The sequence below is a fragment of the Drosophila subpulchrella genome, chromosome 3L (assembly GCF_014743375.2).
Source record: "Drosophila subpulchrella strain 33 F10 #4 breed RU33 chromosome 3L, RU_Dsub_v1.1 Primary Assembly, whole genome shotgun sequence".
NCBI classification, from domain to species: Eukaryota; Metazoa; Arthropoda; class Insecta; order Diptera; family Drosophilidae; genus Drosophila; species Drosophila subpulchrella.
The window spans coordinates 6,020,954-6,042,701 of record NC_050612.1 but is presented as its reverse complement, the minus strand read 5'-3'; the positions used below and the strand labels follow the sequence as shown (position 1 = coordinate 6,042,701).

Below are 21,748 nucleotides of genomic sequence, written 5' to 3'. Positions count from 1 at the left end.
ATCAAATTGTGTATTAAATCTCTGCTTTTCTCTACATTTAAATATATTGTTTTTATATTGCGCACAGCCTTATTTTTCCAAAAAAGTTTCTGGGATTTTTTACTTCTGGTTTCTTTTTGTTTTGTTTTACATGTAAACCTTTCTTCAGATTTAGTTTGGTTTTTATTTTGTTTCTTGAAACTTCACCTGATAAAATTTTGTACCAACATTGCCTGACTGGAAAACAGCTGACATACAACTTTATTCGTATCCATTACATAACAAATTAATCTTCTCGTTTATTTCCATCTTGCTGTTCTCCAACTTTAACACTTCACTTGTAGAATGTAATTTTATACAAACAATCGGCTTTTCCTACATTCTGGACAATTTTTCAAACCTTTCTAAAATCTTTTAGCTTGTATGGTCTGCGCCGACACTGTTTAGACCACCCTTTAAAAACCATAAAAATGTTTCGCTTTTGGCAAAAGGTTTTTGTGTGGTTACTTGTGTTGTGCAAATGGTTGTATTTTATTTTCTTTGTTTAAGTGTTTTTGTTTTGTTTTCAATTTTAAAAATTCTTCGATATTCGGGATTTAGTTCGCTTTACACTCATATGACTTGGCATTCGGTAATTAAGTGGTATGTTTATTTATATTAGGGCCGTCTTTTCGCGGCATTCGCTCCGCATCTAACAAACTTTACAATTATAAACGATTTCGAGTTTTAGTAAAAATTTAAAACTAAAAATAAAACTGTATGCCTAGAAAACAGTTTAAAGTTAGGTTGTTTATTCTTGTTTCGGCTTTCATATATTTATTCTCTTGACTTGGCTTAGAAGTTAAATACAAACATGTACACTGCGTATATATAAATATATTTTATATATTTTACTTTTTCTTTCTTTTTGTATAGTTGTAGTTGGTTTGCGTGTGGATAACATTGGATTTTGTTTGCATTCGACCTTAAAAATGTACTAAACATTAATTTATTTACGTGGTATTAATTAATATGTGTACGTTGGGTATTCCTCAAGACTTTGTACGTTTTCTAAAGTTTGAATTCGTACCCCTATTTAATAAGCGGCTCATATGTATGTGTTCGTACGGGTGTTTTGTGTGAGAACCAAGTTGGGAAAGCCTTCGGCATTTAGGCCGCCTCCTCATCGTCTTCTTCCCCGGTCTCAATGTCCTCCTCGGCCATCTCCTGGTCGCGGTGCTGCACCACCTCCACCACGGAGACCGCCTCCGCCGTGGTCGTGGTCGATGTGGACGAACTGGTGGTGCTGGCCGGGGACATGTTGTCCGGATTCACCGCCAGGCAAATGGGCGGCGGCGATGTGGCGACGGCCGCTGCCAGGATCTCCTGACTTGGCGGCAGCACGAAACTCTTACCGCCCAGCTGTTCTCATTTGAGTCCCGTGTCAGACGGGGTCCAGCGGTCGAACTCGATGCCGGAGTCTGGCGAGACGCCGGTGGCCTTGGCCAGGTGGGCGGCCATAAAGCCACCGGTTTGCATGCACTTGCAGTCCGGCGCAATGCAGTTGCACGAGAACTTGGAGCCGCGTCCGCAGCGCGAGGCCACCACACTGGGATTCGACGCCAGGGCATTGGACACAGAGGTGGAGGTCGCTGACGCAGGGGCCAGGACCAGACCCACATTGGTGTCCATCGCCTGCTCGTCCCCGGGACTCAGGCGCAGTTGGCTCTCGAAGGACTGCAGCTGCTGCATGAAGTGGAAGTTGGGCGACACATCCGGCTTCCGGTCGCGCACCATCATGAAGGCGTCGTTGAGACTCAGGCCACGGGTGTGCATCAAGTAGGCGAGCGTCACGGTCACCGAGCGCGAGACCCCGGCCAGGCAGTGGACCAGCACTGCCGAGTTGGCGGACCGCGCTTCCTCTGTGGATTTCGGGAGAAAACAGAGCATTAGCTTGGGATAGGCAGAGCAGGATGATATCATAGGCCTTTAAGCACAAGCCTCTTTTATTTTTTAAGTTTATATTTCGTTTTTTAAAAAATAAAATAATTAGTATCAAAAAGTATTAAGGAATAACATTGGATTTCGATATATGTATTTACGTATGCATACATTTTCAGCATTGTTAGTCTATGAGGTATCATTAATAATTGTAATTTACGAACTTTAATCATTAAATAAAAAATAAAACAAAGTTTGCTGTCATCTCTTTAATGATCTTGCTATTAAATCCATGTTTAAATAATAAGAAAAGAAAATCATTGAAATAGATTTATGAATAAGTATTTTTAACATAGATTTAAAAAAGATATTTATGTTTAATATTAATCATTAAGACGAGTGCAATTAAAGTTTTAAGAATAAGCTGCTTTGAAGTCAGATGGACTAATAATTTAGCAGTTAGCAATTATTTCGAAAGCCTTACCTATAAACTGTATGGCATCTGGAAAATGCATGGCCAAATCTTGTGAATAATGATCGGTGATCGGGATTTGCAGATACTTGATGATGCCCGACTTCTCAAACTCATTTGGCAAATCTGGTGTCACATTCAGCACATACTGGAAATTAAATTAAATGTATAAGCAAATTGTTTAACTGGATAAAGTTACCATGACTCACCTTAATATTGTACTTTTGCAATGCATTCGAGTCGCAGCTGTGGGAGGCATTTCCCAGGAACAATAATCCCGGAATTATCTCCACAGGCGCCTCGTTGTAATTATGATGATGGTGGTGGTGGTGATAGTGCCCGGTGCTCTCGCAATCCGACGATTCTGCCGAACTGCTGCACGCTGAGTCGGAATGCGTTGTGGAAATGCGTAGGGATCTAAATAGAAATGCACAAAGGTTAGCTTAAGGTTTTCCAGGAACTCATTATAAAGGGTGGGAGTAGGGCACTACATTTTATAGATTTCTTCGTAATTATAATATGTGGTAAGAATATTTATCTCAGGGGGATGTACCAGAAAGCTCTTTCAACTGCATTTATTGATATTTCTGGGACACCCCCAATCAAGTTCATTAAACTTTAAAGTAAAATTAAGATTATTGGGGGTGTATCATGAATTCCCGACCGATAGTTCGGGGGAGCCACCATTTTATCTTCATTCAACTTTTTCTTTTATACAATCTCTACTTCAATATGAAGATGTAACACTTACCTAAGACCCATTAGCTGATCGGTCTGTACATTGCGACTAGATTCCATTTCTTTGTTGTGCGCCTGGTTGTCATCCTCGCACCATTCCGGAAATGCTTGGCGAAAACTGGAGAAGCCATCTGCAAGATAGAAAAACAAGAGGAGAAACTTTAGAATGCTTTTTGAACTGAGCGCTAAAAAACCACTGTAGCCTCTTTTGGCCAGCGTGTCATTTGAGGCCTCTGGAATTTGACGTTCGTTGTGCTTGGCCAAGTGTAGCTTTTCGGTCTTTCGTCTTTGGTAAGGCAACACCTACACGACATGTTGCTGCTATTAACCCAACCTAACCCAAGTATGCGTGAAATTCTTGCAAGCGAATCATTCATAAAAAGGGAAAGAAGGAAAAGTCAGCTAAAGGGGCTGGGGGAGTAATGGAGATCTTCTACTTTTCTACTTTTCCAATTGGAAACGGAAGTGCGACTGCCCGTATCAACGGAAATGCTGTTTCTGTATTTATAAGCTTGAGATTGGTATGGGAACTGTCATCGAAAAAGGCAAACGGCAACTGCTCATCAGCATAACGCAAAACGGAAGCTTACAATTTTCTACTTGGCGCATATTAAATGCGAAAAACAGCAAATTGAATGAAACGGAAGGCGCAGCAAAGAGTTCAGCTACTATCAACCTTTTCGCGGGCCAACGGGTGGTATACGCACTCCGCCGGCTCAATCTGCACTTTCCGCAGAATTTTAAAAATAACCAGCGATATAGCCTGGTTGAAAGGCAGAAAAAAACCAAGGGGGGAAGCTATTTTTGCACCGATTGCGAGGCGGCCATGGCCATGGATATCAATCCGCAAAGTGACATAGCAAACTGCATTTGATAGCTATTTCCTGCTCAAAGTAAGTTGGACTAACTGTGAGTTCCATAGAATTGATCGGGAGGAGTAGATGGAAGACACGTTGCAGGGGGTGCTGGGATAAGCTTTTCATCGAAAGGGGCATTCGTCACTGCTATTTTAAGGTTGTCTTAGTTGTTTCGGAGAGCTTCACAGAAATATTCTACGTATGGTCAATCAGTATAGATGGTGAGACAGGCAATATTTCGTCATCTATCAATGATAAGAATGAGTGCAATCTATACGTATATACAGGGTTGCCCATATTCGACGGACCCATGTCTTTTTTTTTTAAATCAAAGAAAAAAATAAAAATTTGGCGGTTGGCATTCTTAATCATTTAATTTGTTCCAAGTAGATTTGTTTACATCAATTTTTGAATATGATATTTTTTAAATGGCCGCCTCTGGCGTTGATGGCGTATTGTGCCCTTTTTGCAGCATTTTCCATCGTTTTCGCCAACATTTCGGCCGGAATAGCGGCTATTTCTTCACGAATGTTGTCCTTGAGCTCTTCTAGGGTCCTTGGCTTGTTAACGTAAACCTTTGACTTCAAATATCCACACAAGAAGAAGTCAGGCGGCGTCAAATCGGGCGAACGCGGTGGCCATGCCCAACTGCTGAGAACGGCGTTTTTGGGATGTTCTTGGGGACATCTCAACACTGGCTCGTACGGCAGCGATATTCTCGTCCGATCGCCTTGGTCGACTTTTATTTGGCCTCTTCGGATTAGAAAGAGCCTCACCAGTCGTAAATTTTTCGTATAAACGCTTAATGGTGTTCTTAGAAGGCGCACTTTTCACATTTTTTAATTTTTTAAAAGCACGTTGAGTTTTCACAATTGACTTGTTCTGTTGAATGTAAATTTCAACTATTTCAGAGCGCTCGCGTGGCGTGTATTGTTCCATGGTAAAAATCTGCTTGGACTGACGCTTCAAACGCGGTGTGTCATTAAGCGATCTGGCATCTCTGTCAAAAGTTATGGCGTCGTCAGATGGGTCCGTCGAATATGGGCAACCCTGTATTATATTCCTATATTTTTGAAATTTCAATATATTGCGTCTTTATTATAATAGACTCGTTTTAAGTAATTTCCATGTTGATTATAATCATTACTAGTTTTACTCTCCGAAATAAATGTGTTTCTAATTATACCTTAAATTACTCAACCTACTTTCAGTAACTTCCACATAGAAACCGTAACCTCCCCCTACAATCCCATCCAGAACCCCAAATTAACTTACCGCTACAGGTAACTTTCCCTATAATAAACGGGCAATCGTTTCCCCTCGTTTTCCACTTGTTTTACCCTCATATGGCTTATAGTCACACACAGACACAATGCGAGTGTGTGACAGTATCTGTATCTTTATAGTTTTTTATATTTTTTTGTCACGTTCTGTGTCACACTTGTGAGTGCTTTTGTGTTTAGATTGTTTCATTGATGAGTTCACACAAAACAAAGAAAAAACAAAGCCACAAAAACAAACGTGAATAGCAGTGGAAACGACCTTCAAAACGTTGGAAATGTAAACTTGAAAAAGCGCGTCAACAAATTGCTGAGCTGAACAAAGCGTAAACTAAATGCGAGCAAACAAAAAAGTGCTTTTGAGTATATCTCATATTTGTTAGAAAACCGGATTTTGGCAACATCAGCACACCTGGAATTGGAATGAAAGCATCCAGCGAACCACTAAGCCAGCAACCCACTTAAATCAACTCATCAAACTCGCCCCCACAGTGTTCTAAATTTGTTGCTATTATTTATAATTTTGTATCCATATAAAAGGGAGACAAAGTTTGGGGGTTTAAACGATTTGTTCCGCTCATTCATTGTTTTTTGGGTATTAATATTTTCATTATACTTTTTTCCTATTAAATCGACTCATCCGCACAATCAGAAAAACATTTAAAGAGATTTTTGAACGATTTGTTATGCCAATTCATTGTTTTGGGGAGATACATTTATCAATTAATTTTTTTATAGCGGCTCTTTTATTTTATTTTATAGATTTAAATTTGTTTGTGTGTTCTTTTTGTATACCTACTAAATACTTTGATATTTCATTTTAAAATTCTATTTATTTTTTAGTCTTGTGTATGTTATCTTAAATTATTTTTTGTAGTTGTATGAGAGTCATATGGAAAGATTTGTTCCGCTCATTCATTATTACTTTTTATTTGTTTGTTTTTAATTATTGTATGTATAACCTTTTTATACTACTTTTATTTTTCCTGCTTATCGGGCTCTCTGGCTGGTTTTGTTTATCTGCGTGTGTAAATACAAAAAATAACAAGAGCCGCAAAAAAAGACAAAACGTGAGTTAAATAACTTTTAGCTCACTTCGCTGGGTTTCTCAACAGTGCCGCAGATACAACGAGCACTCAGATACGAGCGCACACCCACAACCGCAGCGCTATTCATTCACAGGTACCACTTCAGAACCCCCGGTCCCCGAGCTCCCTTGTTCGCCCCTTTTTTTTGCTCCCAACGGATATGACGTAGGCGCGATTTCTACGCTTTTTTCTATTTTGCCGCATGAAAACAGTTAGAGAAGTGTTTTCGAGGGGGAGCCCTTGTATGGTTTGCCATTCTGTGGGCGTTTTTCGAGTGTGTGCCTTGTTTAATTCATTTGCGGTTTCAGATGACGCAGATCCCTTGAGTGGAACAGTGGATGCAGAGCCCGATACGCAACCAGACCCCAAAACCGAGTCCGTGCCCCGAATCCCCAGCGAATCGGTTTGGCCCATTGATGGATCCCGCAGAGCCCCAAGCCGGAAGTCGAACACATGCATGCAGCGGATCACGGCGCAGAGCGAGCATTTCTATTCCCATATCTATTTATATGGTTTTGTTTACGCCGGTTTCGAAAGTTTTCCGCGGAAATTTAGAAATGTATTTTAGATTTTGGGAGAAACTCAAAGGAAACATATGTATGCGTTTCAACGCAAATGTTAAAACTTAAATATCTCATATTGAAATGTTAGAAATTAGTATTATAATCAGCGAAAATATTAAAATTAAACTGATTTTAGAGATTCCAAACCTTGTATGTAAATACCCTTATTTATGTTTATATTAACATTTGACTTTGGTAAACTAATATTAAAATATTTTAAGCTTTGCACAAAAATTTATGAAAATGTCGGGTTCAGAAATGTATGTTGTTTTGCAAAGTATCCCAAAGATAGAAAATACTTTTAAAATATATAAAATTGGTAGTTTCAAATGTTGTACAAAAAACTTGATTGAAATTGCAATCCATTTTTAAAAAAAAAAACTTTAAAAATTCAATTAACCAAGATTCTGAAAAATGCAATTTCTTTTTCGAATAACTTAAAATTTTTCATATATTTCCTATCAACAAGGCCTAGATGTCGTAATCCCGATGAGCCCGCTTTATTTCTCAATAATAACAATGTTGAAAATATTTCAAACACAGCACATTTTTTAGAGCTTTAAACGTCCATATGTTTCCCGGGCCTGGAATTCGAAAGCTATTTGACTTTACATTTTTACCCATTATCCCGCCCCACTCCCGAGCCCCACAATGCCTTTTTAATCACTCTCGGCCCATAAATTCTTCAGCCGCATTCCGTGCACCGTAGCTCTTTTCTGTTAGAGTTTTCGAATTGTTTGTCGTAGGGATGGCGAGCTGGGGGAGTTTTGGAGTTGAGGAAATCGATATTACGCATACGCAATGTGTGCTGCGGTGGGTAAACGTTGTTTACTCGCACCCAGGTCGAATGGAATCGAATCTGGTGCTCTCTGGTCTGGCAAATGCATTCAGCCGGCCGTTGCACAATGCCAGATAGTCAGATACTCGGTACTATAAATATATGGTGCCTATATGTACAGCGCTGTATGTACTCACGCATGTGGGCACTGGCGAGCTCTGGGTGGCAGAATGGGGAGTGCTGGCATGAATGAAAAACCAGACCACGAGACAACGCCTGCAGTTCAATGCTATTTGTCAATGAGTCAGTAGTCCGCAGTCGTCGCTTTTCGATTTCAACTGGAATGGGCAGTGAGGAATGAGGAGTGAGGAACGAGGAGGAGCCGTAAAACACAACGGCAACCATAATGCGAGTCCCATTTGGGTCCCATATCCATTAGCCATATGCATATAGAGCATTTAGTATCTCCCATCGATGTGGGCGGGTGCGTGTGTTTTTCCCCCACCCAACGTGGCTCCAATTTTGTTTACATTATTCTTCTTCCCCCAAAAAAGTTTGAGTTTTCTATGTCTTTCACTGAGGGAAATGACAGAACCGCTTTATATTCTTTATCTCTAGTTCTAGTATAATGCTTTATAATCAGAACTCAGTAGTTTAATGTTATTTTATAAATTTTAAATTCCTTATTTTAAATTATGATATGAAAATATGAACAATATCACCCCAAAACTAAGCGAGTTTTGTTATCACCATACCAAATTTTAAACTTTTTTAAGAATTTAAAAATATAATATTTTTTCTTCGTGCTTCTGTGCTCTTATTCATGACGGCACATTTTTCCAGCTTGGCATAAACAAAGTGCAGAGGAAAATGTGGAATAAATCCGAGAAAGAGAAATCTTGAGGGAAATATTAATGTCTGCCACTTCCGCCTGCGTTCATTTCGAAGAAGGAATTGTTGGTTTTCCAATCATTGCATTTTGCCGCCGATGAGAATAATTTCTTAATCAACTGCCGCTCGTGCGCCTTTTTTTCTTGTCTGAAAGCGTTGACATTTTAACTACTTGTACTCGTGTTAAGGAACGGAAGTTGATTGATTACAAAATGATTGATAGATGCGAGGAACGAGAGAGACACGGAAAGCGACTTGCAAATGTCAGACGTTCACGCTCACTTCGCTGCACTTGGATTGCCCTTGGCCAGTTCGCCGGAGGCAAAAAGCGGAAATTACGGCGGGGCTTGCATATGAGAACCCCTCAAAGTTACCTGGCATTTAGCAAATATCACACGGCCAGCACAGGGCGGTGAATATTTAAGGGCACTTTCGAATTATTGATTCGGTGAAAGTTCCAAGATAATCAATCAAAGAGTTTGACACTGGGTTGTGATCGATAGATTACCATACTAGCTTTGGCTAAGCTTTGAATACATAATTACAAATTCTTGGTGTTTAGGTGATATCTACTTCTAATTAGATACTAAAAAAAATTTTCTGCTTTATAACTAAGAAAATTTTATGCATTCTTTATGGTGTACACACACATTTAAGTTTTAATACCGGTTGTATACCAGAGGCAGTATTGAAAATAAAGTTTAGATTTAAGAATAAATAATATAAACTCTACAGATTACAGTTTCATTTCTATATTTAAGAGTCTAGGATTTGGATTTGTGGTAGTATTTTTCAACCAATTCATTTCAATAGAATACTTCGGATATTATTAATCTTATTGACGACAAATAGATACTCAATAGCCTGGAACTCATGTAACAATAGTTGCTTTTCTATGACAATTCTGGTGTACCATAAAGTTAGCATCGACTTGTTAAGGTCTCCATCAGTTGTACAATAACATTCAGTCACATATATGCTTGTTTCACTGTACCTGGCCATTCAACTGGCCCGGGCACTTGACGTAACTGCCGAACGGGCTTTAAAAAATACTACAGAAATATAAAATCCAGAGCTCAAGCTGCTGCCGCTGTTTTTTGCTACCGAGGTTGTTGTGTTTCGGTTGTTGTTGCTGTGGGAGTCGCCCACACCGGCAGACCTGCCTTTGAAAATCCCTCGCCCACGGCCAGTAAACCAAAAATGAACGTAACAACTGCAACAAACAACACAAAATTCTAAATAAATGCTTCGCCCACAAGAAAATATTATTGTATGGAGAAAAATATATAAAAAAGCGAAGGCAGACCCCTTAAAAAATCAACCGAAAATATATATGTATGCCTAGCCTGGACCCGAACTTCGCCACACAGCTCTTTATGCTGCTGCACCTGATACAGAGATATTTGTATGTACTTCGAGCTCGGGCTTGTGTGGGTGGGAAATTGAAAGAGTTTTCCTTTACATAAGCCGCCTTCCCAGCCGAAATTGCTTTTATGAATGAACCCAGCCGGAATAACGAAACCCGAAGAGAAGGCGAGCTAAACTAAGTGGCAACTTTGCACGCAACTATTTGCTCAACAACCCACGACAACATATTTGCATGGAAAATGAGCCAGACCCCCATAAGTAGTTAAAGTCCATTTTCATTCCATTTCATTCATTCATGCATTCAATTAAGTTTTACGTTTTTTTTCCTCTACTCAATTTGCTGCAATTGAAGAGGGGATACTACGAAGAGTGAGATAGGTTTCAGCACGGAAAGAAAAAATATTGGATATTCGTCTATTATAATCTATATATTGTATCTATACATCGATTTTCTGTATCTTTTACAGGTAATATCACTACTTTCTTGAAATATTACTTGATTAAGTATAGGTTATGAACAAAATCTCTAATGCTACTTGAAATAAATCTAGTTGTGTTATTTGTATTATTTTTTTCAGTGGTTCCAGCAAATGTGCGACAGAATATTTTCCTTTAGCTTTTCGCAGCCATTGTTGCCACTTCCGCATTGCAAGCAACAGGAGTATAGAATGCGGTCGACATGAGAGACTGAGCTTAGTCACCGCATCAGTTGCTCACTTAATCAGTTAGTCACTCGTTCAATACGGACTCGCTGACTGAGTGGATAGTTAAATAAGCTACTTAGGCGTCCGTTCTACATCGCAGTACGAACTAATGGCTAAAAGTTGCAAATGAGACATAGGAAGGGGAATCCGGGGGGTAACCATGATTAGTGACAAAAGCCAATGGAACATTAGAGGAACTTCGCTTGGGGAATCGTCCAAAACGAAAGAGTTTTAAAATTTTATCAAGTAATAGAGCAGAGTGTAGTAGAGATTCAATTAGAGATTGAATAGAAAAAAAACAACAATTTATGTTCTACACAATCTACAATACCTTTTTATCCTATTAGCACTCATTTGTCCCGCCTCTGTTAATTATTTAAGCTCTTCTATTTGTTTGATGAGTTATTCAGCAATTAAACTCGCCGGGCTGCTAAACTGTTTGCCCAAGAACTCGACTCGTCTTCAAGTACTCCCCAGATACACATATATTCCCGCTTACATATTTCCTGCCCAGACACACAAATTTAACGTTTAGTTCTGGGGGACATCCATCTCTAATGACCCTCTAATGGGCGCGGGGTGAGGAAGGGTTTGTTGTGGGTGCCGAGGATTACCTTTGGCATCCGTGCTCGGGTCGCTGGCGAAATGTCAAATTGCGTAAGCCAATCAATCAAAATGTAAATAAGCAAAAACCTAATTTTGGTCTAGGCACGCCCCGAAAATTTTCCAACCCCACAAAGGACCGCTTCATCCCTTGGGGAGCTGGGAGCTATAAATAGCAGGAGGCCGCAGCTTGCCAGCAATACTTTGCCCCAGGACCCATTTTGGGTCTGAGTCCACACTCGGAAAATATGGTTATCAGGAGGAGTTTAAAATTTAAATTAGGGTTATTTTTGACAAATTCAAAAGGCTAAGCACTAAATTAGTTAGTTAATTTAAAAGTTCGCTGAATACGTATAAGTGAGTAAAAAATGTTGGAATCTTATTGGTTTCTTTTTATTGATTTATTTTTAAACCCAAGTTAAACATATTTTCTGAGTGTACGCACAGATCCTTCTTTGGCTTCTAACTTCTGTGGATGCCGCATTATTAATTAATTATATTGCGCTGTATTTGCTTGAAAATGGCAACTGACAATGTTGGCAGTGGTGGCGAAATTCGGCAACGTTGCGTGGGGAAACCTATGTACATATATCGCATTGGAAAACCGAACCAATTCGGGATAATTGAAGTGGGCCAGCCCTCTGTGAATGAGAGTGTGTCCTGCGAGTGGGCTTGTGTTGGGTCGGGTTTTTGGAGCGAAGCCTTGCAAATGGGTCAAGTTTAATGTGCAGCTTCCGGTTGCTGCAGCCGCCTCTTCTTCTTCCGCTGCTTTCCGTAATTGCAGGGGGATACACTTTATTATTCCGCCCTGCCTGGGGAGTGCAACAAGTTGTGGCATAGATACACATTTATATAAAACATAGAGCAGAGGAAAGTTCTCTGGCTGGACGAAGGACGTGCTGGAAGTTTTAAATATTTCACAACGCAGTAAAACTATGACTTTTGTTGTCCTTTTATTATTACTTATTCTACTCTTGATTAGAACATACTATCTCAATATGCATTTGTTAAAAAATTTATGGCTGGCTATTAAAAACAGTAAAAGTTTAGACTTTCCTAGAATTATTTGAAGTATGACATACTTTTAAAAAAAATTCCTATTCCAATTTATTTAAAGTATCCTTAACTTAAATATAAGACAGAACCATTCAAACAGAAGAAATGCTACATTTCTGAAAAAATAGCTATAGTATTGCCAAATCGCTTAGGACATTTAAAACTGTTGAAAAGTCAACCCAACAAAGTTAGACGGTATTTTTCCAATATTGATTTTCTCCCTGAAAGACAGCTTGCATAATAATAAAAAAGTAAAACGCACTTTGGTCCAAGACTGGGTCCCCAGCCCCCTTAAACCCGCTGGGATGTCCAAGGCACAAGCGACCCGCTGGGCGGACAAATAACAAAAGACAGCCATGACGACAGCAGCATTTGCACGGTAGCACTTATCCTACTACAGACATCGTGCGTTGAATTTCATTTGGAATTGAAATGCTGAAAGCGCCAAAGCGCAAAAAGGCATACATATAAGAAATGAAAACAGAATGTCGGGGGAGGTCCCAGGGATTTTATAAATATTGCATATGCACCAAATGAATAAGCACAGTGAAGGTCGCTTAAGGGAGAAGCTGGTTCAAACAGATAACTCTTTAGAAATGAGAATGTGTTGGTTACGTTCTCTAAGTTTTATGTTTGCAATTTAAGTTTAACTCTTTAAATCAAAATCTTTTGTTGCAAATTTAAATTTAAGAAACCCTTGTGAATTGCATGGGACATCTCTTCTTTGTTCTGCTTTTCAATCTCTCAAATGGAAAATGACCTCGAAACGGAAGCTTCTTCCCTGCCTTTAGAGCCCTTTTTCATTTGAAGAAGTTTATTGCATGAAGAAAAGGACCAATAAGGACACAATTGTCGAGGGACAGGAATTCTGCTGCATTTGACAGGAGTGGGAGTGAGTGAAAGAAAAAGCTTCCACATACACATGAGAGTGAGAGATGACTGTAAAACGAAAGGAAGTGTACCGAACAAGCAATGCTCTATCTGAATTTATCCCTACCAAATATAAATTTAAAATAATATTTTCAGTATCTGTTTTTAAAAGTGTAATTTCTGAAGTTTTTTATTTAACATGTATTTGAACTTGTGAATAAAAAAGTCAAGATGCCCCTTCTACACATATCGTCCCTCTCTTTCTCACTTGGCTTCTTCTGCAGCTTCTTCCCATTCTTCTTGTTGGTTCTTCTCCACCCTTTTCCGATTCTTCAGCTGCCGTTTGTGGCTCGTTCTCTTCTCCTTTTGGAATCTGTGGCTAATTTGCACTTTGATGAAATGCGTTCATGCTGCTGCTTCTTTTTCTGGTTCTTCTCTGCTTCCTCATTTCTCTGCGTTGCTGATGTGGTTGCTATTACTGTAGATTTATGCATGCAAGCGCATCGACTACAACTTTTAGCTCCATTTCATTTCGATGCCCTCTTCCCCTTTTTTTAGCTTTCCTTTCTGCGCGACAGACTGGAGTTGTTGTAATTTTTTTGTTGCCGTTTGCTAATTCCGAGAATATAACAATTTACGCGTCGTCCCCCGCTAAGAAAAAAAGAATTGAATGAAGGGAAGCGCGTCTCCGCCCTCTTCTTCTTTCACATTCTTCCATTTGCAATGCGCCGTTGATTCTCCGATTCCCCTGCCATGTGTGCTCGTGTGAGTGTTTATGTTATATGCGCCCTGGAAACTTCCGTTGAACGTTGAGGTATGCAGGCCGCGAAAAGAGAGTGGGCGGAGAAAGGAGAGGGCAGAGTGGGGGAGAGAGACAACACGCCCGCACAAATTTGACCGGAAGTCTTTGTTATTGCCTGTACTTTGTTGTTACTGTTGTTCTTCCCGCGACTGTCAACGTTGGAATGTTGCAAGTACAGTCGTACTTCTGTAACTCGAACTGCAACTTAAAAATCATATTTCCAACTTTTGCAGGATTTTTCAGTGTTTTCAGTTTTGAAGAACATCTTAATTTAATGTTTGTACAAGGGTAATGAATTACATTATTTTCAATTTGGTAAAATATCAATCCTTTCAAGATTTTATTTTATATTTGAGAAGTTCCTATGATTTTTAAATTGATTAACAAACTAAGTGAAGAACTTAAGGGAACATACGGGCTAAAATAACTATATTAATGATTACTTATTATCAACAAGTACAGCAATTCACAAAAGCTTCACTGTAGTTGGACTACAAATATTTGCACAGCCTCTGGAGAGGCGTTCTTCGATGTGGGTCTCGCCGTTAGCCGCTAGTTAAGTTATCCATTTTCAACGCCTGCTTAATTACAATTACAGCCCACACAAACTTTGACCCAAATCTACGACTAGCTGCAAAAACAACATTTAAAATCTTTGGCCGTAGGCTGGGAGTCAAAAGAGATCGACCGACCGCCTTGTCCTCTCTCCCTTTCCCACTCACTGGGTGTCCAACGCCCTGTTTGTCAAATGCTGTCGCTGTCTCCCTTCCTCTTGGGAGGGGGCCCCCACTAGCTCCCTCTCTGTCGCACTGCCGCGAACTGTGATTACTTTATAAGATGCTGACGCCAACTCCAATTGGAAAGATGTCCGACTGTCTTTCGGCTCACTTTGCATGTGGGCATGCGACAAAAACAACAAAAACCGCAAAAAACAACAAGACCACAAAGTACGTTCGATGAGCACAGTGGGACAAGTGGGTATTATTCGGGGGTTATTTAATTACAGGTTCATTGGTCTGATAATTGATTATAAACGGTTTAAATTTATTATTGGCCTAAATTGTAGGGAAGTTCTCGTTATGGATGTCCAACTGTAGATTTTGGGGCTCAATCCACTAGATTTTTGGGTGATTAGTTATTCTTTCTTGAATGGCTTGTCTATCATAGAATACATAAGTATTTAGGCATTTGCGGGATTAACCGTAATACTTTGATGTGAAACATTCAGTATAGATTAAGAGATTATGTTAAAACACTTGTTTATAGCAGGTCCAAATACACATATAATGAGAAGCCTAATTACTTTTTTTAGATCTCACAGTGCAGTGCTTTTGGCTGGCTTATGATCTCCCTGACCCATTCTAGCCCACTGTATCCGCAGACAAATTTGGCCCAACGGCTTTTTGGCACGTAGGTGGGCAACCGAGCCAACTGTCTCAGCCTCTCAGTTATTTTACCGTCTTTTTTTTAGCTGGTTGTTGTGGCTGAGTTTTTTTCGGTGAAGGCAGACCAGTTGGCAGAGTTGCCTCAATGGAGAAGAAAAAGAGGGGGAGGAGGTGCCAGGGGGGTGAGAAAACTCAGGGGGGAGGGGGCTGCTGGGAGCCACAGCCTTTGTGATGAGTTATCATGAAATCGTAATGAGAGACGGTCCATTCGGTTGGCCTTGGGATTGTGCCACGTGTTACTTTACTTTTCACAGTCAAACCTCAATAAGTATCACTTTTCTGATGTCCAAAGTAAGCAGTTTTGGAGCCAGAAACGCTATTTAGCTTTTAAATATTAGTGTTAGGTAACTGCTATCTATAATATTTTTTCAGAACCATGATCCCAATTTCCAAGCTTAAAGAATCATTATTCCTAATAAATAGATAACTTTAATAAACAATTGTATTTTAGTTGGTGACATTGGGTGTTTGATTCGGTAGTTTCCCTGTACTTTGTGAATATTTGAATTGGTGAGGAGAAAATGCAGTGAAAAACATTTGAGAAAATCGCCGGGGCCCAAAAACAATTTCAAAGCCGACCCGTCGCAGGCCAAAAACTAATAAACCAAACAAAAAGCGGCAACAACGAATTCGTTAAAAACAGCAAATGAGGCAAACAACTCTCCGAATCGGAGAGTCGGAGAAAAGCCAGTTGGGAAAAGCCAGTGGAAATGCAGGCGGCCCGACGCGAAGTGGTTTTTTATGGCGCATGCGCAGCAGCTCGAGTTCAATCTCTATAAAAGGGTCGGCTGCCAACAGAGCGGAGCTTTGTATCCGCCTGGCCATAAAAACATACGAAATAAGGCAGAAGACAGAAAATAAAGCAGACGAGTTCGAGTTCCTCTCATCGCGCGATCTCCCGATTTCCCAGTCTCCAGTCTACAGTCTACAGTCTCCGGAGAGAGGTGCATCGTTCATTGACTCTTCTCCCGAAGAGAACCCGCGATCGCCGCGGTGGTTCGGAACTCTGCTAGACCTAATTGAATTAAATTCCGTCAACGGAAATGCTTAGTTTACGATACATAAGCTGCAGTTGAAGGCAATGAGTCCACATACGCGTCCAAGCGCATCTGCGGTCAAAATAATAGTTCATCCAAACTATAAACAAATGTTCTACCCAGTTGATCTTAATTTTAAAGAGTTACAGCTGAATGTAAGCTCTATATGACATTTTTTTGCAATAAACATATCCAAATTTTCATCAAAGTAACACTAGTCTTTTGACCTTAACTGTACAAGCGTGTACATTTCGCATTCTATCCTATATAGTTGGTGCCCCAGTTGGCCCCGTCTTAATTGTTTTAATTCCGAGAAATGCATACAAAGTGGCATTTAATTAAAATGAATTTTACATCGCCAGTTGAAGCTGAATCCGTATCTGCCCGCGATGCATTATGCATTTCCATGACGCCCGGGGACTTAATAAAGTTTTCATCGTGGTCCTGAACCTGAATCTACAAAAAAGGGCTGACAAAGACCGCATAATTGCCCGGACTTGATTGAATTTCAAGGTTAATTAGCGGCAAAGAGGGGGAAACTTTGTTGTACCAAGGATTGGTAAGAACTTCTTGGTCAACTTTGCTCGAGCAGCTTAAGCTGATTACCGACGGCTGGTTGGCGGGTTGTCAGCTGTTAGCTGGAGATTTTCTGTTGGCCGGAACACAAAAAGGGATTAGACAGAGTGGCCATTAGTCGATGGCCCATCAAGAGCTCTAGTGGGCACGGAACAAGGTGTTATCTCCAAGGATTCTTAAGGAGGAAACCGAGTAAATAAATTACAAAATCAAAAGTTGAAACTCAAGGATTTTGAAAGATTTTAGGATCCATTTTAAAGATCCAGCCATTCTAAAAATTTTTTAAATTCTGTTATTAAAAGCAGTTGGGAAGTTGAATATTTCTCGAATGTATCATCATTATTTACATCCTCTTCCTGTCTTCCGCAATGAACTTCCTTCCCCTTTTTTGCAAACCTGCCCCAGTTCCGTTTGCTTGCCAACCCAAACTTCCTGCCCCATTTCTAATCGCCACCATATCCAAATAACTATAGATATCCCCCCAAACACAAACAAATACTGGCATACCGATACAGAATTTATGTGCCACAATTTCCTCTATACCCAGCTGCTTTTTGTGCATTTGCATGCCATATAAACCCAACCCCAGTCCGCGTGATAAGATAAGTTAGCCCAACAATTTTCACTGAAATGTGAAAACCACTTACGGATTGTGGCCAAATTGTGAAATTGAATTTGAATTTGGTTCTGCAGAAAAGACTCCTCATGACTCACTTACTATTTCCAGATCATTAAAGAAAATCGTTAAAAGCCTTACAAAAATCGTTTTCGCATATTGCCTAAATTGAGAAATTGGTTTTATTGAGTATGTTTCGGGAAATGCAATAAAAGTCGGTTGCTCATAAATGTTTCCATTCAAAATATTTCCCTGAGGTCGGAGAATTCATTTACCATTTCGAGATCATTAAGGAAAACGCTTGAACAAAGCCGGCACTTCAGCAGCCCGGAAAAACAATGGAATCCTTTAAAAGGTGACACTGGATTTTCACGCTGTTACCTCTCCACCTTCGCCTCCTAGTACCATTTTCATTTTCATTCCCATTCCGTTTTGTTTTTCGGGCAAATGTCAAGAGGTTCCTTTTTTCTTGGGTGTTTCCCTGGTATTGCCGGTCGTAAAATTTTTCCGGGACCAATTCTCTTAATTACCTAAGCACAGGTAGATATCACAGGATGCTCTGGAGCAGCTATCTCTCTCTCTTTTTTATTGGTGCCATCTCTTTCTATCGCTGGACGTCATAGTTGAGAAGGCACCTTATGTTATGCTAATTTTTGGCCTTTCAAGTTCTATTTTTCTTTCGAATTGAAATCAGTAAACAAAGAAAAGTTAAAAAAAGAGGGGGGATGAGGTTGGAAAGCCGGTCCATTTGTTGGCGCTCTATTGTCAATTTGCGATATTAGCAGAAAGACACACAAAAAACCTTTGAATGGAAAAGAGGAACGTGCGTAGAGCTTTTTCAGGGGGTAAGGAAGCAAAAAATATCTGTATATAGTATCCATACAATCACAATTCTGGTTGACTTGTAAGCGAGCGGAAATTGAAGTGATAAAAATAAAAACGAAGCCATAGTCAGACAAGTCAGATAATTATGTATATACTTCGACTATATGCACGGTTATATAGCCAAGCACATATGCACATAAATAAGCATATGTATAGCAACATATATGACAATTTGTGTGGCTTTGAGTCATGGGAGTCGAGCCGCGAGTCTCTAAAAAGCAATTGTGACATTTTTCTGAATGACACAAATCTATGGGAACACAACAAAAATGCGAAGCCAACAATAGTGGGAAGACCTCAAAAGCTTCGACAGAACTGATGTTTATTTATGACTTCCTTAATCTCCGAACGTGTTTGTAAAATACCAAATGATTTTTAAAACACATTTATATTTAAATCGCCTTTTAATTGATATGGGGCAATCAAGGAGGGGCATTGTGTTTGTAAATAAAATGCATAATTGGAAAGGAATGCAGGGTATATTGAAATATATCCCCCGATATGGTCGGCTTGATATTTTGTGCAAGTTTTAATATTGATTGCCTGTAATTGCGATAAAGGCAAACAATAAACCCATTCAGTGCGATAAATTTGGCTTGCATTTATATACATGAAGGTTTATGGACACTTAACGTTATGTATTAAATGGTTAGGGTTTTTAAACCAATGATTTAAAAAGAGATATATCACTTAGTGAAATGTATTTCACTTAAGTGATCCATTAAAATATTTGTATTTAAAGACTCAAACAACAGTGACTTCTTGCGCATTATATTTTCCATCAATCAAAATCGTGTCAACCGAAAACAAGTTTAAGAAGGTGAAATCTATTCCTGGTACAAGTCTATAATACGAATACAAAACAAGATCAGCCAGACTATATTTAAATCTAATCTGGCGCTAGCGTTATCAGCACTACGGATTACATTATTCAGTGCTCTTTTTAGCATTTCTCATTTTCGCCCCGCCCCCAGACTACTGTTCCGCAAAAAAAAAGGAAAAATTAAAAACAAATAAATCCACGCAGATGTTTATTTATGGCCAGGCAGTGCTTGCCTGCATTAATTATATTCTTTCGGCTTTGTTTTGTTTTGGTTTCTTCTGGGTTTCGGACTAAAAATGCCGCAAACAAAATTGGGAAAGTATAAATAAATTATTATATTTTTTTAGGCCTAGGATAGGAATGTTCGCTACTGATTTATGGGTCGTGTTGGGAAGTGTCAGGTATTTTAAGAATCTAATACCATAACAATGATTATATTGATCAATATTGAATTCTTTTTACGTCTCAGGTATGTACCTTTTAAACAAATGAAAATTTCCAACTAAAAGTTAGAAGACTAGATTTCTTCGATCCCTAGACTGGATTCTTATAAACAATAATAGTATTTTATGGCATGTATGTTCTTATATAGAAAACAAAATCAGCAAGATCAAGATCAAAATTTGTACGTTAGTGGCCAATATTAAAATCAAAAAAATGTTTCTATTTTTGAAAGTTCTTATCTGAGAAACTGTAAATTTGGGTAATAACTGTGGAGAGGTTTGAATCAATCAAAATTTAGCACTATTTCAAAAATATGAAAACTAATCTGATTTTGTTAAAAAAAAAACTATTAAATAATATATTTAAAGATATAAGTTTATTAAAGGCTTTTATGTTCCAAATGAGAATGTAGTCGCCTTTCACTGAGTTACGTTTTTTAGAAAAATCGTTAGAAAATTTGTATTGAACTGTGGTAGCTGTGATCAAATGTAAGGTACGTTTTTGGCTCCCATGACTCCCATTTTTTCTTTAAAACTATTTGAGGTATCCCCAAATATTTTGGATGACTCACCTCCTAGGGTAACCACTCGGCAGCCGTCCTGCTTGAGGCGGCGGTGCAGGATGGTGATGATGGAGTCCATGGCGACGGTGAAGGTTCCGGGTCCAGTGATCTCCTGGTTCTGCCCGCCCACGCCCTCGCCGTTGTACAGGACGAACCAGCAGAGCTTGTAGCCCGTCTGGATGCGCTCCTTCAGCTCGGGCGACTTGATCGTGGAGGCCAGGTCGATCTTCCCGAGGGCCAGGCGCCGCAGGACGATGCTGGGGATGCAGAGGTTGACGGCCCCGCGGATGTGCGACTCACTGTACTCGTGGGAGCCCCGGCAGTCCAGCAGAATCAGCTCCTTGGAGTCCAGGGACCTCAGCTGCGACTGCAGCCACTCCTTGTTGCAACTCTCCAGCTCCGTTTCTGGCATTTTGAAGAATTCTCAAAACCACGCGAGGATTGGAGATTCGAAGCACAACTTTTCCCGTTTTCCTCTTCGCTGCGCTTTATTCGTTACTTTTATTTTTTGGTTACAACAAAGTTTACATCATCTTTCTTCTTCTGCTTTGCGCTGCTTCTCTTCTTCTTTCCTTGCCCTGCGCTGGTATTGGTATTTGTTGCTGTTGCACACACACACGCTCGCAGGCTAAAATCTTCGGAATCAAAGTGGAATTTTCTTGTTTTTCCTCGGTTTGTGGAAACTGTAACTTGCACTGTTTTGGTTTTTTGGCTTTCCGATTTTCTCGCTTGCCGTTTTCTGTTTCTTTGCACTCCGAAATTCGTTTCTTTTTTGCTTTTTGTTGTATGTACACACGCACACAGAGAGCGCGCCAAATCACAACCGTGTGTATGTTTCGCGTGTGTGTGAGTGGTTTTGTATTTTTTGTAGGTGTGCTTCACTAAAACAACAACAGCCGTTCCGAAGCGAATGAAAAAAACGTGCGGTGAACGGAGAGAGAAACCTGTCGCCGAGTAATTAAAACTTCCGAAAATCGCTGAATATCGGCCCAAACAAATAGGTTTTCGTTGGGTTACTACTTTGTGCCTATCAAATATCCATACTTTGTTGATGTTTTTTCCTGAATGGCTGAATGGTACTCATAAACTCACAAACAGCGCGGCGCGGGTGAACTTTTGCAATAACAAAAAACCCGCTTTGCGGGTTGCTTAAATAGCCTCGGTGCTCTCCAAACACACTTGCACTTGCTCTCCCGAGCTCTCTCGGCCTCTCCGGCTCTCCAATTCTACGTCGGAATTCGAAGAGCGAAGGGAGCCCCACCAAAACAGTAACTTCGTTTATTGTTAAAAGTAGATTGTAGAAGTCGCGTTTTAAAGATACATCGATTATGTATTTGTTTATATCTTTTCAAAAATATAGAGGTGGACATTATAATTCCGAAACAAGTACA

At 39.8% G+C, this 21,748-nt stretch overlaps 1 protein-coding gene across 1 annotated transcript; it reads right to left on the bottom strand.

Annotated features, from left to right (window-relative positions):
* Positions 1 to 753: 753 nt before the first annotated feature.
* On the bottom strand, positions 754 to 21,466 carry LOC119552838 (dual specificity protein phosphatase Mpk3). The gene is made up of 5 exons (XM_037862699.1): positions 20,367 to 21,466; positions 3,123 to 3,240; positions 2,581 to 2,788; positions 2,384 to 2,519; positions 754 to 1,880 (listed from the first exon to the last, which is right to left on the bottom strand). The coding sequence occupies exons 1-5, from the start codon at positions 20,767 to 20,769 to the stop codon at positions 1,387 to 1,389; spliced, it is 1,359 nt and encodes a 452-aa protein (XP_037718627.1). The 5' UTR covers positions 20,770 to 21,466; the 3' UTR covers positions 754 to 1,386.
* Positions 21,467 to 21,748: the final 282 nt, after the last annotated feature.